A 20019-nucleotide genomic window follows, 5' to 3' on the forward strand; every position below is an offset into this window, starting at 1 on the left:
AGAACGCATGGTGATAAGTATTTGCATGAAAAGATTACACGGGATTCCAAGGCCATGACTCCCGGAAGCCACGGGGAAATGGACAGAGTGGTCAGGGAAAGGATTTTGCTGACTCTTAAAGGACCAGGAAGAGCTGGTCAGAAGATGCACCTGGAACACAGCAGCCTTGTAGAGAGAGAAGAACATGCAAAGGCCGGAGGGTGTGAAGGGCACAGCTGTGCAGGGAAACTTGTGAGGTCAGGGTTCCTCAAAAGGGGGGTGGCAGCTGGGTCTTGCAGAACCCTTCACGACAGGCTTAAAATTGGTGGGACAGGGGTGTGTGGTAGTCCTGGAAACATCAGGAAGGGAGGGGCTTCTTCTGTTTATTTCTATTTCCCTCCCCACACTTCTGTGCCTGTATCTATCTCCACATCAGTCTCTGGACCTTGCTACCTGACCTCATCCTTGTCACTGTCTCCATTTCTCCTGTGTCCAGAAGAGGGCAGCCTTGGGCTAAGAGCTGGTGAGGCCTGTGAACAGCCCCAGAGTCAGGGGTAGGGCAGCCAAGAATTCTCCAGAAGGTGGAGATTTGAAAGAAGGCACAGGTGTGGGTGGAGTGTTCAGTTTGAACTCAGAACCTGAGAGAAGGGTTTAGATCCTGCACCCTTCACTGAGGCCTGTCACCCAGCCCTTCTCCAGACCTTTCTGTCCCTCCCTCCTACCCCTGGGAAGAGGGCTAAGCCTCCCCCAGGGGTGGGGTGGGGAGAAGTCTGGACCAATGTTGGGGGGGAAAGGGGAGAAGCAGGAAGTGGGGTGGGCAGTCCTGAACAACCCCACAGCTGCCATCCCATGATCACGAGACTGGGAGAGTGGGCATTCGTACATGGTCGGACTGAACATACACATCACCAGTCACACAGCAGTACTGAGTTTAAATGTATACTTCATGACCCAGTCATTTCACTTCTAATAATATATCCTAAAAAAGCGATATTAGTATACATGCATAAAGATTTCCCACTGGAGCCAACAGAGATGAACGACAGAGGCACTCTCCTTGGCGTTATTATTTTTAATCCTCACCCAAGGACATGTGTATTGATTTTAGAGAAGAGAGAGAGAGAGAGAGAGAGAAACATCGATGTGTGAGAGAAACATAGAACGCCTCCTGTATGCGCCTAAATGGGGATCAAACCCCAACTTAGGTCTGTGCCCTGACTGGGAATTGAACCCACAACCTATTGGTGTGCGGGATGAGGCTCCAGGCAACTGAACCACTTGGCCAGGGCTCCTCGGCATCACTTATAGTAATAATACAAACCTGCAAACAACCTACAAGCATTCTGTTGGGGAATGCACGTGCCATGGTCGCTAAATACGATGGAATCTTGCAGTTCCCAAAGGGATTGGAAAGATGTTTCCTGCAAAGCAGATTAAAAAAGAAAATGCAAGCTCTGGCTGGTGTGGCTCAGTGGTTAGGATGTCGGCCCGAGGACCAAAGGGTCTTGGGTTCGATTTCCAGTCAAGGGCACGTGCCTGAATTCCAGGTTCGATCCCTGGCCCCAGTCGGGGTCATGCAGGAGGCAACCAATCCTTTTTTTTTTTTTTTACTTTTTTTTTTTTTTTTTTTAATCCTCACCCGAGGATATTTTTCCATTTTTTGTACAGATAGAATGGGAGGGAGAGAGAGGGAGAAACATCGACGTGAAGGGACACATCGAGTGGTTGCCACCCGCACAACCAACCAGGGCCGGGGACAAACTGCAACCGAAGTACGTGCCCTTAGCGGGAACCGAACCCTGGTCTCTCCGGACCGCAGGCCGACGCTCTAACCGCTGAGCCAAACTGGCCAGGGCGAGGCAACCAATCCTTGTGTCTCTGTCAAATCGATGTTTCTCCCTCCCTCTCTCCCACTCTCTCTGAAAAAAAAAAAAAAAAAAAGCAATGGAAAAGTATTCTCAGGTGATGCTTAAAAAAAGAAAGCTAATTGCCAAAGTTCGGAAGATTCCCTATTTTCAAACAAAACAAAACAAAAATGATACGTGATCTTTTTACATGTATTAATTTAACTTTTGAGTTTGTAAAGCTTCAGTTTCTTTTCACAAGCTTGTTTTTTTTTAAATTTTGTTTTCATTACAAATTGTAATGCCACCCTCGAAATACATTAAATTCTCCAGTGGGTTCCTGCTCATTTCTGACTTTTCTAGGCGGTTTTTTTCATCTGTTTTCCATGCACCGGGTCACACTGTGTTATGTATTGAGACTTAACATTGTTTTTAACGTCTGGCAGACCTTGCCTGGCTCAGTGCTCTCTACTTTTGGAATTTTTAAAGTTATTCTGTTGGTTAACCTTTATTTAATTTTATTTTTTGTCGAAGGCCAAATTTCTGGCCCCAAAATATATAGCCACCTTTATATATATAGTATGTGAAACCATGAAGTCATCCTGAGAGAACGAGGGGCCAGGGATCGAACCCCAGGAAATGCCAATACTTGGAAAAAACAGCCCATGACCATGAACATAATTTAATGCAAATGAGCAGACAGGGCAGCATTTTACTGGAGCCTGATTAACTGAAGAAACTCCACAAAACCAGCAGAAGCAGCCCTCCCCACTTTCTTAGGCGGGGTATCGGTTTCCTGGGGCTGCCCAAGAAGGGACCCCAAACTGAGCGGCTCAAACCACAGGCACGGATTGTCTCCCAGTTCTGGACGCTAGAAGCCCAAGATCCAGGTGTTCGCAGGCTTGGTTCCGTCTGAGGCTGCGAGGGAGAACCCGTCCCCTGCTTCTCTCCCCGTTCCTGGTGGTTTGGGGACAGTCATTGGGGTTCCTTGGTGGGCAGACACATCACCCCGATCTCTGCCCTCATCTTCACACAGCTTCCCCCGTGTGTGTCTCTCTGTACCCAAATCTCCCTTTCTCATGAGGCCACACAGTCATATTGGATTAGAGCCTACCCTAGTGACCCTGGCTTAATTTGATTAGGTCTTTGAGGACTATTTTCTTAAAAAAAAATTTTTTTTCCTGTATTGATTTTAAAGAAAGAGGAAGGGAGAGAGAGGGAGAGAGAGAGAGAGAGAAACATTGATGAGAGAGAACATCGATTGGCCACCCCTTACATGCCCCCCACTGGGGATCGGGCCCACAACCTGGGCATGTGCCCTGACCGGGAATCGAACCGGCGACCTCCTGGTGCATAGGTTGATTCTCAACCACTGAGCCACACCGGCTGGACCTACTTTTTTTTTTTTTTAAAGATTTTTAAAGAGAGAGGAAAAGAGAGGGAGAGAGACTGACTTGGACCGAATGGTGATGGTAGACGAGGAAAGCAAATTCAGATTCAGAGTATATTTTGCAGGTATAGCCCACAGGACTTGCTGGTGGATGGAATGTATGAGAAAGAATCAAGGGTAAGTTCCAGTTTTTGGCTGAGGTAAAAGGATAGTGAGATGGGACGGTCATGGGGAGGTCTGAGGGGTTAAAATCAAGGTGAGATATTGTCATGGTCCTCTTTGGAAACTACAACCAACCATGACACTGCTTTAATTTAGAAACATGTAAAATACATTTTAAAACATATATTTAAAAATAGAGAATGCTAAACTAATAAACAAATTAACATCTGATTTATTATTTGTATCCATTTATTCATTTATTTTGTTAGTTAAACCTCACCAGAGGATATTTTTTCATTAATTTCTAGATAGAGTGAAAGGGAGGGAGAGGGAGAGAAAGAGAGAGAGAAGCATTGATGTGAGAGAGATACATCAATTAGTTGCCTCCCACACGACCCTGACTAGGGCCAGAGAGCAAACCTGCTACCCAGGCATGTGCCCTTAACCCAGAATCAAACCCATGACCCTTTGGTCTGAGGAACCAAACCAGCCAGGGCTATTATTTGTTTTGAATAGTAAAACCTGGTCCAGTAATCACCATGCATTCGATTGATATAAAATAAAACTGGAACCCAGCTGGTGTGGCTCAATGGATTGAGAGTTGTCCCATGCACTAAGAGGTCACCTGTAGGTTCAATTTCCTGACATGGCTCATGCCCTGATTTCCCCTTGATGCCCAGTAGGGGGCATGCAGGAGGCAGCCGATTGATGAATCTCACATAGATGTTTCTCTCCCTTCCATCCTCTCTCTCGAAAATCAATAAAAACATATTAAAAAATAAAAGAAGATTGGACATTTGAAAGGGGATTACTTAAACAGTTATTGAGGCAGAACCCTATTAGCCTAGTAAGTATGGTAGCACCCCATTCTGTGGGCCCTGGCTGGGTAGCTCAGTTGGTAAGAGTGTCATCCCGATATGCCAAGGTTGTGGGTTGGATCCCTGGTCAGGGTACATACAAGAAGCAACCAATAAAGGCATAAATAAGCAGAACAGAAAATCAATGTTTCTCTCTCTCTTTTTTCCTCTCTCTAAAATCAATTTAAAGACAAAGAAAGAAAGTAAAGGGCCCCAAGACAATCACGCAGAGACTGTGGAAGCTGGTGAGATGTGAGGTCGTAATTTGGGCTGTGCATGAATATTGTGGGGCATGTGGACAGGTTATTCTTTTGTTTTGTTTTGTTGTTTTTTTTTTTATCCTCACCCGAGGACATTTTTCAATATTTTGTTCAGATAGAGTGAGAGGGAGAGAGAGAGAGAGAAACATTGACGTGAAAGCGACACATCGAGTGGCTGCCACCCACACGACCAACCAGGGCCGGGGACAAACTGCAACCGAGGTACATGCCCTTAGCGGGAACCGAACCCGGGTCTCTCCGGACCTCAGGCCGACGCTCTAACTGCTGAGCCAAACCGGCCAGGGCTGGACAGGTTATTCTTGCTCAGCCTCTTTGAAATTGGGTGTGACCACACAACTTGCTTCAGTCACTACAGTGTGGACAGCACACATTTTTTTCCCCTATGTACCCACTTTTGGAACATCTTCCCAGTCCTCACCTTCTTTCATTACCTTCTCTTAACCAAATATGGCTGCTGTTTGTTTTAGGTGAGTCTTCCTCAGGGTCTCAGGTAACTGGCCCATGGTAGATGCTTGACTCAAACATCAGTCGAATTGAGGCAATCAGATGGTCTCTTTTAGGCATGCGCAAGTGGCAGAGAGACACTGAGAGTCTCTGCTGGGCCCTTGAAATGAGACTTGTCATGAGTTCCACCTTTATCTCCTTGGTTCACCATCATTACTTGCTGGAAATGTTACAGTAGCCTTCTCATGGGTCTCTTTGCCTCAACCTTGTCCCTACAGCCCCTTCTCCACATAGAAGCTGGGTATGTTCCACAGAAAATCAGATCATGTCACTTCCCCTAATTAATGGTTCCCCATTGGTTCTAGAATAAAACTCAAAGTCCTTGTCATGGTGCACAAGGTCTTTAAGAGTCTGACCCTGATAACTTCTCTCCCCACATCTGGCTCTGTGTGCTCCAGCCACTGGCCTTGTTTTACTCTCATGTATAACTAGACTCCCCTCTGCCACAGGACCTTGGCACACGAGATCTCAAGTCATGTGAGGAAGTTTATGTTGGCCACATTCATGCCAAAGTCATGAAAGTGTTTGCAAATACAGAGAATAGTTTATCCAGTTTATTCCCATGATCTATGGATTCATAACAGACTTTCCCAAAACTTAGTGGCATAAAACAGTCATATTATTATGTTCAAAGAATCTGAGAATCAAGAATTCAGATATGGCTTATCTCTGCAACATGTTGTCAGGAGCCTCAACTGGATCACTAAAGATGATAGGTTAACTTGAACAACTATGGAATCATCTGTAGGCTTCTTCACTAACATACCTGATGCTTAGGGGAGATGACTGAAAGTTGGCCTCAGCTAAGACTGTGAACTGGGACACCTACATGTGGCCTCACAGTGTCACTGGGCTTCCTCACAGTGTAGCAGCTTCAGATTGTTGGATTTCTTTTTTTTTTTCAATGTTTATTTTATCTTTTTCTTTTATTGATTGTAGAGAGGAGGAAGGGAGAGGGAGAGAGAGAGATAGAAACATCGATGAGATCCCTGGCTGATTTGGCTCAGCAATTAGAGCGTTGGCCCGCGGACCAGGGAGTCCTGGCTTTGGTCCCTGCTGAGGGCACGTGCCTCAGTTGCAATTTGTCCCCTGCCCCAGTTGAGGTTGTGAGGGTGGCAACCAATCGATGTGTCTCTCTCACATTGATGTTTCTCTCTCTCTCTCTCCTCCCTCTCTTCCTCCTGCTCTATCTGAAGATAAATGCAAAAATATCCTCAGGGGAGATTAAAAAAAAGAAACATTGATGAGAGAAAACATCGATTGGCTGCCTCCTGCATGCTCCCCACTGGGGATAGGGCCCACAACCTGGGCATGTGCCTTGACTGGGAATTGAACCAGTGACCTCTTGGTGCATGGGTCGACACTCAAGCACTGAGTCACACCAGCTGGGTGAACCCGTGTCTCTTTGGTCTGTGGGCTGAGGCTCTAACTGCTGAGCCAGACTGGCCAGGGCAATAGTTGGATTTTATGTGATGATGATGAAGGCTCCAAGAGTGAGTGTTCTAGCAAACAAATTGAAAGCTGTGTTGGGAGAAGACCCGGCTATTCTGCAGGACAGGTCACACAGAGGAGATCAAGCTGCTCCAGATGAGCTCCACATAAATGCAGCCGCGCGAGAGACCTCAGCCAATATGGCATGGAGCTTACAACCACCTAGCTGGCCCACAGGATTGTGGGAAATAATGCACTGCTGTCATTTAAAGCCACTGTGTTTTGTTAATGCGACCCTGAGCGCATGGACCCTGTCTGTTGGGTTCACCACCAGAAACGTTTACTGAAAGAGATTGTCCGCATGTGACACTTGGGTATGTGGCAACTCTCCTGGGACCATGAAGGAGCCAGTCTAAGGGGAGATAATAGCAGCTTAACAAGATGGATAGAACTGGGCCCTGGCTGGGTACTCAGTTGGTTAGAGTGTCCTCCTGATAGGCCAAGGTTGGGGGTTCAATCCCCAGTCAGGGCACATACAGGAGGGAACCAATGAATGCATAAATAAGTGAGACAACTTGATGTTTCTCTCTCTCTCTCTCTCCCTTCCTCTCTCTCTCTCTCAAATCAATACATTTATATATAAAGATGTATAGACCTGGGGCACTGACACTGTTGAGCTGCTGAGTTAATTAACCCCGGAGGTGTTCATTAACTGGTTCATGAATATGTTAATGGAACAAGCTCCTTGGAACTCTGTCGCTTGCACCCAAAGCATTCTGATGCAAGAGGGAAGCGTCCCGGTACCGGTAACAATGTCCTCATGTCTTGGAACCGATCTTGGGGGAGCCAGAAAAGGAGAAGGGGGTGCCAAGGACAGGCTAATATCAGTGCTTGAGTAGTGGGGACAGGTCGGCGGCAATCCCAATCCACTCGGGCAGGAAGGCTGCCTCTGGCTTAAAGATTTTGAGGAAGGGAGAGTCTGGGAGGGTGTAATTGGCGAGGTAGATGGTCTCTCCTCCTGCGAGGTAGGAGGCCCAGATCCCGAATGTCCCAATGGTCATGACGGTGTGGTTACACTGCGTGAGCAACGCAAAGTCCTTGGCGGGGGAGCCCTCCACCCCATCGCCGGCAAACACCACATCGCCGCGGGAGTCATTGATGTTCTGCCGGCACCAGGCCATGCCATTGCTGGTGACCACGAAGATGGGGGAGCTGTAGCGAGCCCGGAACCAGTCCAGGGCCTGCTCCAGGTATCCGCGATGGGCCACGACGCCCTTCCACACATTAGGCATGACGTGGACGTAGTCCCCCCGGCGCACGTGGACCCCCACGAACGTGCCTGGCTGGCTCCCGTTCACCTGGAGACCCCTCAGAAAATGCTGGGCCTCCGCCCGCACGTGGTCGTGCAGGGTGAACTCGCGGAGGATCTCCGCGCGCAGGTGGTGGTAGAAGGTCCAGGAGCAGGGGTAGCCGGTGAGGCGCACGTACTCCCCGGGGATGTGGCGGTACCGCTCCTCCATCCAGTCGTTCAGGTTGTAGTTCCGCCACGGGATCCTGCTGTTCATGGGGCCCTGCAGGACCGGGAGGGTGATTCTGAAGATGGGGGCTAGCGTCCTGTGCATCTCGGCCGGGATGAAGGCCGGCCGCCCGTTCATCTTGGCCAGGGCGTACAGCGTGGCGTACTGACCCATCTGGTTCCCCAGGCGGCCTATCGCATTGATGGTCCACATACTCCTGGGCAGGTGGTTCGAGGTGGTGTCAGGCCGTGTTACCTCTGGTTCTAGCTGCTGTAATACAGTCATGGGATGAATCTTCAGCCGCTGCTGAAGGTGAAATATGGTGGAAGCGGTGAAGACAAAGAGGATGAAGTGGGCCATGGGGAAGAAGGGCCCCTGAGTGCTGAGCATGGCTGTCAGGGGAGGGAGAGCAAGGAACGTTAGCTGGGGGCTGAGGCCCTGGGGGGGCGGGGCAGTTGTGTCTGCAGACGTCGTGTGGGTGGGTTTACTTTTTATGTGCATGCAAATGAGTGTGACTATTCAGATATGTATATGCAGGTTTGTCTTTAGAGTGTGTTATGTAGGTGTGTTTACATCAGGTTCATGTGTGTGTGTGCATCTGGGTAGCTATACCTTGTATTTACATGTGTGTTTGTATACAAATAGACCTGTGTGCCTTGCATTATAGGGGTATATATATATTGTGTACATATATGGGTGTGTACTATATAGAGACTGTGCAGTTGGTTGGGAACATGTGGCTGGGTGTATACATGAGTGTTTATATATATGGGAGCATAGTTTATGTGTATCTTTATTGCGTGTTTAATTGTGTGTGTTTATAGTCTGTGAGTATATGTATATGGGTATTTGTACATGGTGAGTACAAATGGATGAACCTGCTATTATTTACTAGGGATCCCGTTTCTAGAGGTACCCATCTTTGCATGTCCTGCCGATCTATAGCCCCTTTGAAGGGAAATTGCCTGGCCCATCAAGAACTCCATCACTTGGCCTGCCTACCCCCCGGACACAGCCGACTGGGCTTGGGAGAGACGCGTGGCTATCTCCATGGTGCCTCCTCCATTCACCGGCTATGGCCTTTGGCAAGTGGCGGCTCTCTGAGATGAGCTGGCTAATTCTTTCTCTTGAGAATTTTTACTAACAGGCTCAGGAGGCAGTTGGCCCATGAGAGGGTTTTTTCCCCCTCCTGACATCAACTGGGTGTTCAACAGTCCAATTAGATTCTGACACTCTCTACCTGGGTTACTATCAGATCCCTCAGGTTAGAGTTCAGTTCCACGAGACCGCCCCCAACGTCAGTCACCGATCGCAAGTCATACTCTGACTGGCCAGCTATAAATCAGTATTCTTGTGACCTCCTCAGGTTTGACAATTTGCTAGAATGGCCCACAGAACTCAGGAAGGCACTTGACTGACACTTATAATAATGATGAACAGTCAGAAGAGGGGCATAGGGTGATGATCCAGAAGGGTCCTAAGCACAGGGGCTGTCCTCGTGCAGCTAGGGTGTGCAACCTCCAGGCTCCTGGATGTCTGTGCCAGCTCAGAGGCTCTCTGAACCCCGTTGTTTAGGCCGTTGTTTCTTTTTTTAATCCTCACCTGAGGATATTTTTCTATTTATCTTCAGAAAGAGTGGGACGGAGACAGAAGGATAAAAAGGAAGAGAGAGATAAACATTGACGTGAGAGGGACACATCAACTGGTTGCCTCCCGCACGACCCCAACCAGGGCCAGGGACGAACCATAACCGAAGTACATGCCCTTGGCCGGAATCAAACCCGTGACTCATTGGTCCATGGGCCAATGCTCTATCACTGAACCAACAGGCCACGGCTTGTTCAGGCTTTAAAAAGAAAGTTTTTTTTTTCTTTATTGATTTTTAGGGAGAGGGAGAGAAAGAAACATCGATGAGTGAGAACATCGATTGGCTGCCTCCTGCATGCCCCCCACGGGGGATCAGGCCCACAACCTGGGCATGTGCCCTGACTGGGAATTGAACTGGCGACTTCTTGGTGCAGGGTCGACGCTCAACCACTGAGCCACACCGGCTGGGTTGTTTAGGCGTTTTATGGAGGTTTCATTATATAGGCATGATTGATTAAATCATTGACCACTGGTGATTAACTCAGTCTTTGGCACCCCTCCTTCCCCCAGAGGCTGAGGGGTGGGTGGAGACGAAAGGTCCAGTCTTCTAACCAAGACTTGTTTTTCTGTGGATCACCCTAAAGCTATTTAGAGTGCCCTTATCAGAACAGTAAACACTCTTATCATTCAGGCAATGCACATGATTTTATGAGCTGTGCTGGGAACTGGGCCCCACGACCAAATATCATTCTATGAGACCACGGTTGATCTTGAAAGAGAGGGTAGGTATTGGAACGCTTCGAGTGGCTGCCACCCACACAACCCAACCAGGGCCTGGGACCAACTGCAACCAAGGTACGTGCCCTTAGCGGGAACCGAACCTGAGACTCTCCAGTCCGCAGGCCAACACTCTAACCGCTGAGCCAAACCGGCCAGGGCCAACCTGTTTTTTTTAACTCTGGTTACAGCAGAAATCAGTTCCAGGAGTGGGGTGGTTGCACCAAACAGACCTTCCAAGAACACTTGGGACTCACCGAGGTATTACGGTAGGTAGACAGCACTGAGAATTCCCCATGCTAGGTCTTAAAATTTGAAACAGTGATTTGTAGAGTGAAGAAGTTAATTAATCTGTCATCTGGGAACCCTTAGGACTAATCAAGGGTCCCAAAAAGATGAGACTTCAAAGATGTGGTTGCTGCCCAGCAGGTGTGGCTCAGTGGTTGAGTGTGGACCCAGGCACCAAGAGGTCGCTGGTTTGATTCCTGGTCAGGGCACATGCCCAGGTTGTAGGCTAAATCCCCCAGTGGGGGGCATGCAGGAGGCGGCCAATCGATATTCTCTGTCATCGATGTCTCTATCTTTCACTCTCTTCCTTCCTCTCTCTCTAAAATCAATAAAGAAAAAAGAAAAAGAAAAAAGATGTGGATGCTGAGCCGGAGCAGAGCAGCTGTAAGTAGAGCAGGAAGTGAATTGGTTCTGACCTACCAGCATGTGGCTAGAAGCCAGTTACAAGTGGAACAATGACCTCTTGGCATCTTCACTTTATTATTACTAATAATTACATCTAGAAATGGTTAGTGGACTTTGTCATTCTGCAATCAAGCTGAACGCATATCTGTGCCATGTTGCCACAGTAAAAATCTAGGTTTAGCCCTGGCTGGTTTAGCTCAGCTATTGGAGTGTTGGCACACAGGCCAAAGAGTCCTGGGTTCGATTCTGGCCAAGGTGCCACGTACCTCGGTTGCGGTTTGTCCCCTATTGGGGTCGTTCAGGAGGCAACCAATCGATGTGTCTCTCTCACACCGATGTTTCTCTTTCTCTCTCTTCCTTCCTTCCTTCCCTCCTGCTCTATCTGAAGGTAAATGGAAAAATATCCTCGGGTGAGGATTAAAAACAAAACAAAACAAAAATCCAGGTTTGGCCACACCGATTGAGCAAGATGGGGACCCAGAGAGATGGGAATGAGGATATCTGGGAGGAGCCAAGGGGAGGAGCCAAAGGGAGGAGCCAAAGGGAGGAGGGTCTTCTGCTCTCCCAGCTCCTCCAATGACTTCCCTTTTCCTTTCTGGTATAGGTGAGGTTCCCACCCACTCTTTCAAACACTCTTTCTCATGAGCAGGCTCTATTCTGCTGGGTATCCTGGAGGCTCCATGCGAAGGTAGATTTCCAGTTGGTCTGGTTCAGGGCCCAAGTTCCTGGTCATAGTATTGATCCAATTGGCCATTAAGAGAGAAATGGGGCTTGATCAAGCAGTGTGTAAACTGATTGAACCTGAGAAGCTGCCAGAACTATGCAAATGTTGTCCTTCAGGGTTAATTATGGCTAATACAAGTTGGCCCCTGACTGGCCGGCGTGGCTCAGTGGTTGAGCTTTGACCCATGCACTAAGAGGTTGCCTGTTCGATTCCCGGTCAGGGCACATGCCCAGGTTGTGGGCCCGATCCCCAGTGGGAGGCTGCCAATCGATGTCCTCTCTCATCAATGTTTCTCTCTCTCTCCCTCTCCTTTCCTTTCTCTAAAGGCAATAAAGAAAAAAGAAAAAGTTGGCCCCTGACCTAATTTAGCAAAATCCCTGCTTCTGAATTATAGTCACTCAAAGCCTCAGAGACCATTAGGATTAAGTGAAAGTTATCTTTCTAGAAGAAACTCAGGCTTGTCACCTAGACGCCTGAATTTGAATGTAACCAACTCTGCTGGGGATCTGGGCCCCTTGGGTCACCCCCAGGTGTTGAACCCAACCAGAATTAGACTCCTGGGTGGTACAACCCCACCCCCACCCCCTTGGACTTGAATGAAAGGAGCTGGGGAGGCTGGGTTTGCAGAGCAAGTTTCATTTGATTCTGTCTTATGGCCACAGTTCCAGATAAGGTCCATTTCCTTACTGCCCAGTGGCTAAGGACACACCCTAGAGCCACAAGCTGCTGCTTCCACTCTCATCAGCTGTGTGATTCTAGGCAAATGACTTCACTTCTCCGAGGGACAAAACAGTGCCTGCCACGTATATGCATGCAGTATGTTTTCAATATTATCACATACAAAGCAAAGGGTGCTCTTCTGTATGGGCTCTGGGCCAAGGACTCATATTGGGTAGATTGGTCATGGTCAGTCTAGCTTGTCGACCACACAGATCGCAGAGTTGGCAGGAGCCACACAGGAGTGAGATGGGAACAGACCTAGAAGAGGTATCACTCTCATGCAGAAGTTGTGAACTCTGAGGCCAACCAGGGCAGCCTCTCACCCTCTCACCGTCGGAAGCAGATACAGTGGACAGAGCTGACTCTGGGAGTGGGCGAGTACGCCTGTATTCTACTTGCCACGGTTGATGTTTGATTTTTAAAAATAATATTAAATATGCCTTTATTGATTTTATTCCTCACCCGAGGACACTTTTGAACAATTTATTTGTTCAAAATAACAAATTATTATTTGTTAATAATAATAATTATTATTATAATTATTGGAGCGGCGGTTGGAGCGTCGGCCTGCGGACCAGAGAGTCCCGGGTTCGGTTCCCGCTAAGGGCAGGTACCAAAAACAAAAACAAATAAAAATTTATTTATCATCAAATAGAGTGGGAGGGAGAGATAGAAACATGGATGACATGGGATTGGCCTCCTCCTGCATGCCCCCCACTGGGGATCGGGCCCACAACCTGGGCCCGTGCCCTGACCGGGAATTGAACCGGTGACCTCTTGGTGCGTGGGTCGACGCTCAACCACTGAGCCACACCGGCCAGGCTCCTGCCCACTTCCGTGTGTGGCTCTCTTCCTTTCTCCCACTAGACTGAGCACTTGCAAGGCAAGGAGTAAGCTTGGCTCCTAATTTGCCAAGAAGAGGACATGGGACAACAGGGGTCAAGGGCCATGGTGTGGGAAGGCAGAAGGATGGAGGGAAGAAGGGGGAGCAGAAGGAAGGGAGAGAGAAAAGAGGGAGGGAAGGCAAACGGGGCCACAACATCTGCAGATCCTTTCATTTAAACTCATGTTTCATCCACTTCTCTCTGTCCCAGACTCAGCCCGTCTGGAGCCTGGCCCCAGCCTCCTGGCTCCCGTCACATCTGTCCCCACACTCAGAGCTGGTCCTGCCCCTCCCCTGCTCAGAGCCCTGCCTGGACTTTCTCTCCCCCCCCCCAACACCACCCCAGGCCAGGTTACCAGCTGATCCCCCAGAATAAGTCCTCTCTCTCCTTCCCACACCCACCCAGGGCAGTCCGGTTCCATCTGCTCTGAAAGTCCCTCCCTACCCCTTTCCCAGCCTCCAGCCACCGCCGGTTTGCCCGGGCCACCAAATTCAGTCCCCACCCAGCTGCCTGCTCCTGCGTCCTTCCTCCATTCTCCGGGCAGGTTTGCCCTGTCTATTTCTGTTCCCAGAAATCTGCTCTGTAATCACAACTCTGGGGAAGAGCTTAAGATAAAATGTGGGGCTGCCACTTTGATATCCCCAACTTTATTCCCTGGCTTAGAACAGAAGGGGTGGCTCAGGAGGGGATTAGGAAGCCCGAGATCAAGCCACCTCAGGGTGAGGGTGGGCCTGCTGGTGGGGGTGGCAGCCCCAGGTCTCGGAGATCCCCTGAGACCTGTGGGGGGTCCTGCCCTACCTCCGGGAGGTGGGGGAGCAGATCCTAAGAGGAGAACAGGAAACGCAGGTTCCTACCGCCCTGCTCTGGCCGGTCCCTCTGCACATTCATTCTCAAATTGGCTGCAAGAACCCGGTGGTAGGAGGTGGGGGGCGGGAGGGAGGGAGCAGGTGGCCTGGGGTCGGGAGGTGACAGAGGGGTGGGTGCTCATGTAGGATCTGCAAGGAAGAAAGGAAGGGATAGGAGCTGAGGGGGTCCCCAGGCTTGAAGGTCAGGTGGCGGTGTGCTGGGGGCAGGACAGGTGGAGCCTGGGTGGCGAGGAACGGACCCTCCACCTGCTTTGGGAATCCCTGGGGTGGGCACGCACCCCAGAGGGGACCAGAGACCAAGGAGAGGACCACGGAGTTTCCAGTTGCCAAAACCCTGGTTCAAGTCTGTGCCCAGCCCTCTGCGAGCCCGTGCAAGCGCCCCGGGCTGTGACCTCCCCACCTGCCTCTCACCTGCTTCTGGTCGCAGGACCTGGGGAGCGGATGGTAGGTGCCTCCAGGGGCAGCTCAGCGGGCTCACTCCCCTTGGGGTCAACTCTTCACTCAGAAATTTCCAGAGCTGTCCTTCCCTGCTGCAGATAAACTCCGCCCAGGATCTCTACCTGGCCTCCCAGCCTATGGAGGCGGGGTGACCGGCTGCCAGAGCCGGAGAACCCAGCCTCCCTCCCACCTCCTGCTGGAGGGCAGCCTGGAGGAGGGGGCTCCCGCCAGGCTAGTCCAGACCCCCAACCCTCTGGGGTCCTCTCTCTGTTCTTTCTTTCTTTCTTCTTTCTTTCTTTCTTTCTTTCTTTCTTTCTTGTCCTTTATTTTATTTATTTATTTATTTATTTATTTATTTATTTATTTATTTATTTTTGTATGTGCCCCTAGCGGGAACCGAACCTGGGACTCTCTGGTCCACAGGCTGATGCTCCAACTGCTGAGCCAAACCAACCAGGGCTGAGGTAGACAATCTTCATAGCCCTGTGGTACAGAGGTGGAAACCAAGGCACAGAGAGGGGAAGGGACTTGCCCAAGGTCACACAGCTAGAAAGTCCTAGAAGCTGGAATTTGAAACGGGGCGGACCCCAAGCTTGGAAAAATACCCGGCACATGGCAGCTTTTCTCCGTGTCCCTTATTTCAAAAGGGGTTCTCTTAGGACATGACCATTGTGCCTCCTCTAATGGTGCGTCGTGGGGCCGGACGATGCTTGTCCGCAGCTGCCAAAATCAGGTGTAGGACTGACGAGGAAGTTTACGGGGGGTGCTTGGGGTGGGCACTGCCCGGGCCCCCTGCGATCTTAACGCTGACGAGGGACAAACACGGGACCTGCACCATCTGCCTGCCTCACCCTCTACCCCTGAAGCCTGAATCTGAGGGCGCCTCTCACCCACTGCCATCGCCAGTTTTCAGAAAACAGGAGGATAAAGTTACCAGTGAACTGACCCCGTGGGGACACAATGAGCCAAGTCCAGGATGTGGGACGATCTGCAGGACAAGTGACCTGTTTTACCCGAGCATTCAGTGACATGGGAAAAGAAGCAAAGGAGCCTTATAACAAACTCCAAGCAGATTCTGGGCTCAGAGACGTAGAAGCAGATTTTTCACCCGCAAGGATGCCTGACACAGGGGAGACACCACGATCCGAAGGTGGTTTTGGTGGTTTTCCCCGGGGGCGGGGCGAGGCTTAGCCATTGTTCTCGGGAGTGCTGACCCCTGCCGATTTCCCCAAACGTGGAAAACTCCCGACTGCATAATTTGTGATGGTGGGGAAAAAAACAAAAACAAAAAAGAATGCCTGCCAGGCTGGTGTGGCTCAGTGGTTGAGCGGCGACCCATGCACCAAAAGGTCATTGGTTCGATTCCCGGTCAGGGCACATGCCCAGGTTGTGGGCCAAATCCCCAGTGGGGGTTGTGCAGGAGGTAGCCAGTTGATGTTCCCTCTCATCGATGTTTCTATCTCTCTCCCACTCTCCCTTCCTCTCTCTCTAAAAATCAATAAAGAAAAAAGAGCCCTGGCCAGTTTGGCTCAGCGGTTGGAGCGTCGGCCTGCGGTCCTGAGAGACCTGGGTTCGGTTCCCGCTAAGGGCATGTACTTCGGTTGCGGTTTGTCCCCGGCCTGGTTGGTCGTGCGGGTGGCAGCCACTCGATGTGTCCCTTCACGTCGATGTTTCTCTCTCTCTCTCCCTTCCTCTCTTTCCCTCCCACTCTGTCTGTACAAAGGATGGAAAAATGTCCTCGGGTGAGGATTAAAAAAAATAAAGAAAGAAAAAAAAGAAGAATGCCTGACAGGTGCCCTGGCTGGAGTGGCTCCGCAGTTAGAGTGTCAGCCCAGGCACCGAAGGGTCACGGGTTCAATTCCCAGGCAAGGGCACGTACCTGGGTTGCAGGTTAGATCCTGGTCCTGGTCATGGCGCATGCGAGAGGCAACCAATCCATATATCTCTCTCACATCCATTCTCTCTCTCTCTCTCTCTCACATCCATTCTCTCTCTCTCTCTCCCCTCCCTCCTTCCTTTCCACTCTCTTGAAAAATCAATGGAAAAGATATATCCTTGTGTGAGGATTTAAAAAAAGAACAGAAAATTATCTCACTGTTCTGAAGGCTCAAAGCCAATGCCGGCCTCTGTCATCACACGGTGTTCTGTCATGGGTCATGTTGGAGTGAGGGCCCATTCTTCTCTGGTATGACCTCTTCTTTACTGATTACATCTGTAAAGACCTGTTTCCAAACAACGTCACATCCTGAGGTTCTGAGGGGGTTAGGATTTCAACATATCTTTTTGGGAGACACAATTCCGCCCGTAAGAAATGCATACTGCCCTGGCCGGTTTGGCTCAGCGGTTGGAGCGTCGGCCTGCGGTCCAGAGAGACCCGGGTTCGGTTCCCGCTAAGGGCGCGTACCTCGGTTGCAGTTTGTCCCCGGCCCTTGTTGGTCGTGCGGGTGGCAGCCACTCGATGTGTCCCTTCACATCGATGTTTCTCTCTCTCTTCCTCTCTCTCCCTCCCGCTCTATCTGAACAAAAAATGGAAAAATGTCCTCGGGTGAGGATAAAAAAAAAAAAAAAAAAAGAAATGCATACTGTGTGCTCCAGACCGTCCGAGAGCTCTGTCTTTGGCGACCGTCAGTAGTTCCTGTCCTTCTGGGCTTCCTGTCCCCACTGGGAAGGAGCGGGGGGTAGGGGTCTTTCACGGGCTTGCCATCTGCTGCTTTTGACTTGCAAACCCAGGAAGGAGCTTGGTAAATATTTGTGGAAAGCGCTAGTGCAATTCATTGTTGACGGCCAGCCTGTTTCTGCTTTGGTCCTCATAAAAGTCCTGAACTTCCTCTTCCAGGTTAGGCAGTTTGAACGTGGGGCTGGGACTGAACCCCTCAGTGTTTAGACAAACAGAACTGAGTACGGCGTGTACACTGCAGCACCCAGCTCCCGGAAGCTGGCCTGTGACCGCGGGGCCACCAGCAGGGCCCCTCTGGGTGGAGACCTCATGTGGGGAGACAACATGGAAGGTGGCCCCGAGGATGGGTCTTCTGGATCCTCCCCCAGCACCTCCATCACCCCCAAGATGCGCGAGAGAAGATGTGTAAGAAACTAGCGCTCGGCTCTGCAGCCCTGGGGACTGGGCCGTGGTAGCTCATGCTCATTCTTGTCCCTCACATCTACCAGAGATACCACACCTCTTCATTCTTTTCTCTGAATCAACTTGACTCTGGGAACAAGTCTTCATTCCACTGGGCTGGCAAGAAATTCAGCGAGTGATCTCTGCCAGAGCAAAATGCCAAGGTGGGGATTTTTTTGTATCCTCACCCAAGGACATTCCTCCATTTTTTGTTCAGATAGATAGAGTGGGAGGAAGGGAGGGAGGGAGAGAGAGAGAAAGAGAGAGAGAAACATCGATGCAAAAGGGACACATCGAGTGGTTGCCACCTGCACCAGGGCCGGGCCGGGGACAAACTGCAACCGAGGTACGTGCCCTTAGCGGGAACCGAACTGGGGTCTCTCTGGACCGCAGGCCAACGCTCTACCCGCTGAGCCAAACTGGCCAGGGCAGGATTTTCGTTTTTGTTTTTTTATCCTCACCCAAGGATATTTTTCCATTTTTTGTACAGATAGAGTGGGAGGGAGAGAGAGGAAGGGAGAGAGAGAGAAACATCGACGTGAAGGGACACATCGAGTGGCTGCCACCCGCACGACCCAACCAGGGCCGGGGACAAACTGCAACCGAAGTACGTGCCCTTAGCGGGAACCGAACCCGGGTCTCTCCAGACCGCAGGCCGACGCTCTAACCGCTGAGCCAAACTGGCCAGGGCTGGATTTTCGTTTTTTTAATCTTGATTGTTGAAAGTATTACAGATGTCTCCTCTTTTTTCCCCTATTGACCCCCTCCTCCCCACCCCAACTCCCTCCTGCTTTCCCCAAACTATTGTCTGGGTCCACTGGTTAAGCATATGTGTGTGCAAGTCCTTTGGTTCATCTCCCACACCCCGAATTTCCTTTGTGTGATTCCTAAATCCTGGTGGCACTCAGGGTCCCAGCAGGAGATGGGACGCTTGTAGGCAGCAGACGACTTTGATAGGCTGAAGCTGTGGCCACCTCTAAACTGGCAAGGATGGATCTGGGAGAAGAAATACCCCAGCTTCACCCCCTTCCTCCTCCGATTTCTGGACTGTGGGGCCCACAGACTGTCTTAGTTTGGGCTCCGGTAACAAAATACCACGCTCTGGGAGGCTTCCTCCCAGTTCTGAAGGCTGAGAAGTCCCAGGCCACGGTGCTGCAGGCTCAGATCCTGGTGCGAGCAGCTTCCTTATTTGCAGAGAGATGGCAGGAAGAGAATTTTTTTGTGTCTCCTTATAAGGGCACCGGTCCCATTCATGAGGGCTCCACCCTGACAGCCTAACAAAGGCCCCACCTCCTAATACCAACCCTGGAGTGTCGGCAGCACTTAGTCTATCGGCCTGCCAGGGCACAGAGCAGGGCAGGGGAAGTTGGAGAAGAGATTTGGGGCAACAGAAGGGGCCTGGCCCATAAATATGTTGTTGAAATGTGAGATACAGTTGCCATCCACTTCTGCACGTTGATGTTACACTTGAACTTGGTAGAGGGCCAGGGTCAGGACTGAGGTTCCTGGATCCTTGATCCTTCCGGCTTGAGTCTCTCTCCAGAAAGGATAATTTGGGAAAGATCCTGGCTAAGGGCTGGAGCTGAGAATAAAGGGAAAGGGGAGGACTCTTCCGGGAGGGCTGGGAAGGGAGGCCGGGAGCCAGCGCAGCCAGTTGTCATGGGCTGAATTGTGTCCTAACCCCCAGGACCTCAGAATGTTACCGCATTTAGGGACAGGATGTTTATATGTATCATTATATTAAAATGAGGCCAGGCCCTGGCCAGGTAGCTCAGCTGGTTAGAGCATTGTCCCAATATGCCAAGGTTGTGGGTTCAATACCCAGTCAGGGCACATATAAGAATCAACCAATGAATACATAAATAAGTGGAACAACAAATCGTTCTCTCTCTCTCCCCCCCCCCCCCTCTACTTTCCTCTCTCTCTAGAAAAAAAAATCAATAAAAAAATATTTTTTTGTTAATCCTCACCCAAGGATAGGGAGGGAGGGGGAGAACGAGAGTGAGAGAGAGAAAGAGAGAGAAACATTGATGTGAGAGAGACAAATGGATTGGTTGCCTCCTGCATGACCCCGACTGGGTCTTTGGAGTCAAACCTACAACCCAGATACATGCTCTTGACCAGGAATCGAACCCTTCAGTGCACAGGCTGATGCTCCAACCATTGAGTGACACTGGTCAGGGCAATGAAAACATAATTTAAGCCTGACGAGTGAGGCTCAGTGGATCGAGTGTCGTCCCAGAGACT

At 50.2% G+C, this 20019-nt stretch overlaps 1 protein-coding gene and 1 pseudogene across 1 annotated transcript; one reads left to right on the forward strand and one right to left on the reverse strand.

Annotated features, from left to right (window-relative positions):
- Positions 1 to 7332: 7332 nt before the first annotated feature.
- Positions 7333 to 14675, reverse strand: FUT2 (fucosyltransferase 2). Its single transcript, XM_036275286.1, has 2 exons — positions 14628 to 14675; positions 7333 to 8357 (listed from the first exon to the last, which is right to left on the reverse strand). Exon 2 carries the CDS (start codon positions 8353 to 8355, stop codon positions 7333 to 7335), a length of 1023 nt encoding a protein of 340 aa, XP_036131179.1. The 5' UTR covers positions 8356 to 8357; positions 14628 to 14675.
- Positions 14676 to 15770: 1095 nt separating this feature from the next.
- On the forward strand, positions 15771 to 15955 carry LOC118639695 (annotated as a pseudogene).
- Positions 15956 to 20019: the final 4064 nt, after the last annotated feature.

Source organism: Molossus molossus, unplaced genomic scaffold, assembly GCF_014108415.1.
Source record: "Molossus molossus isolate mMolMol1 unplaced genomic scaffold, mMolMol1.p scaffold_m16_p_21, whole genome shotgun sequence".
Lineage (NCBI taxonomy): Eukaryota > Metazoa > Chordata > Mammalia > Chiroptera > Molossidae > Molossus > Molossus molossus.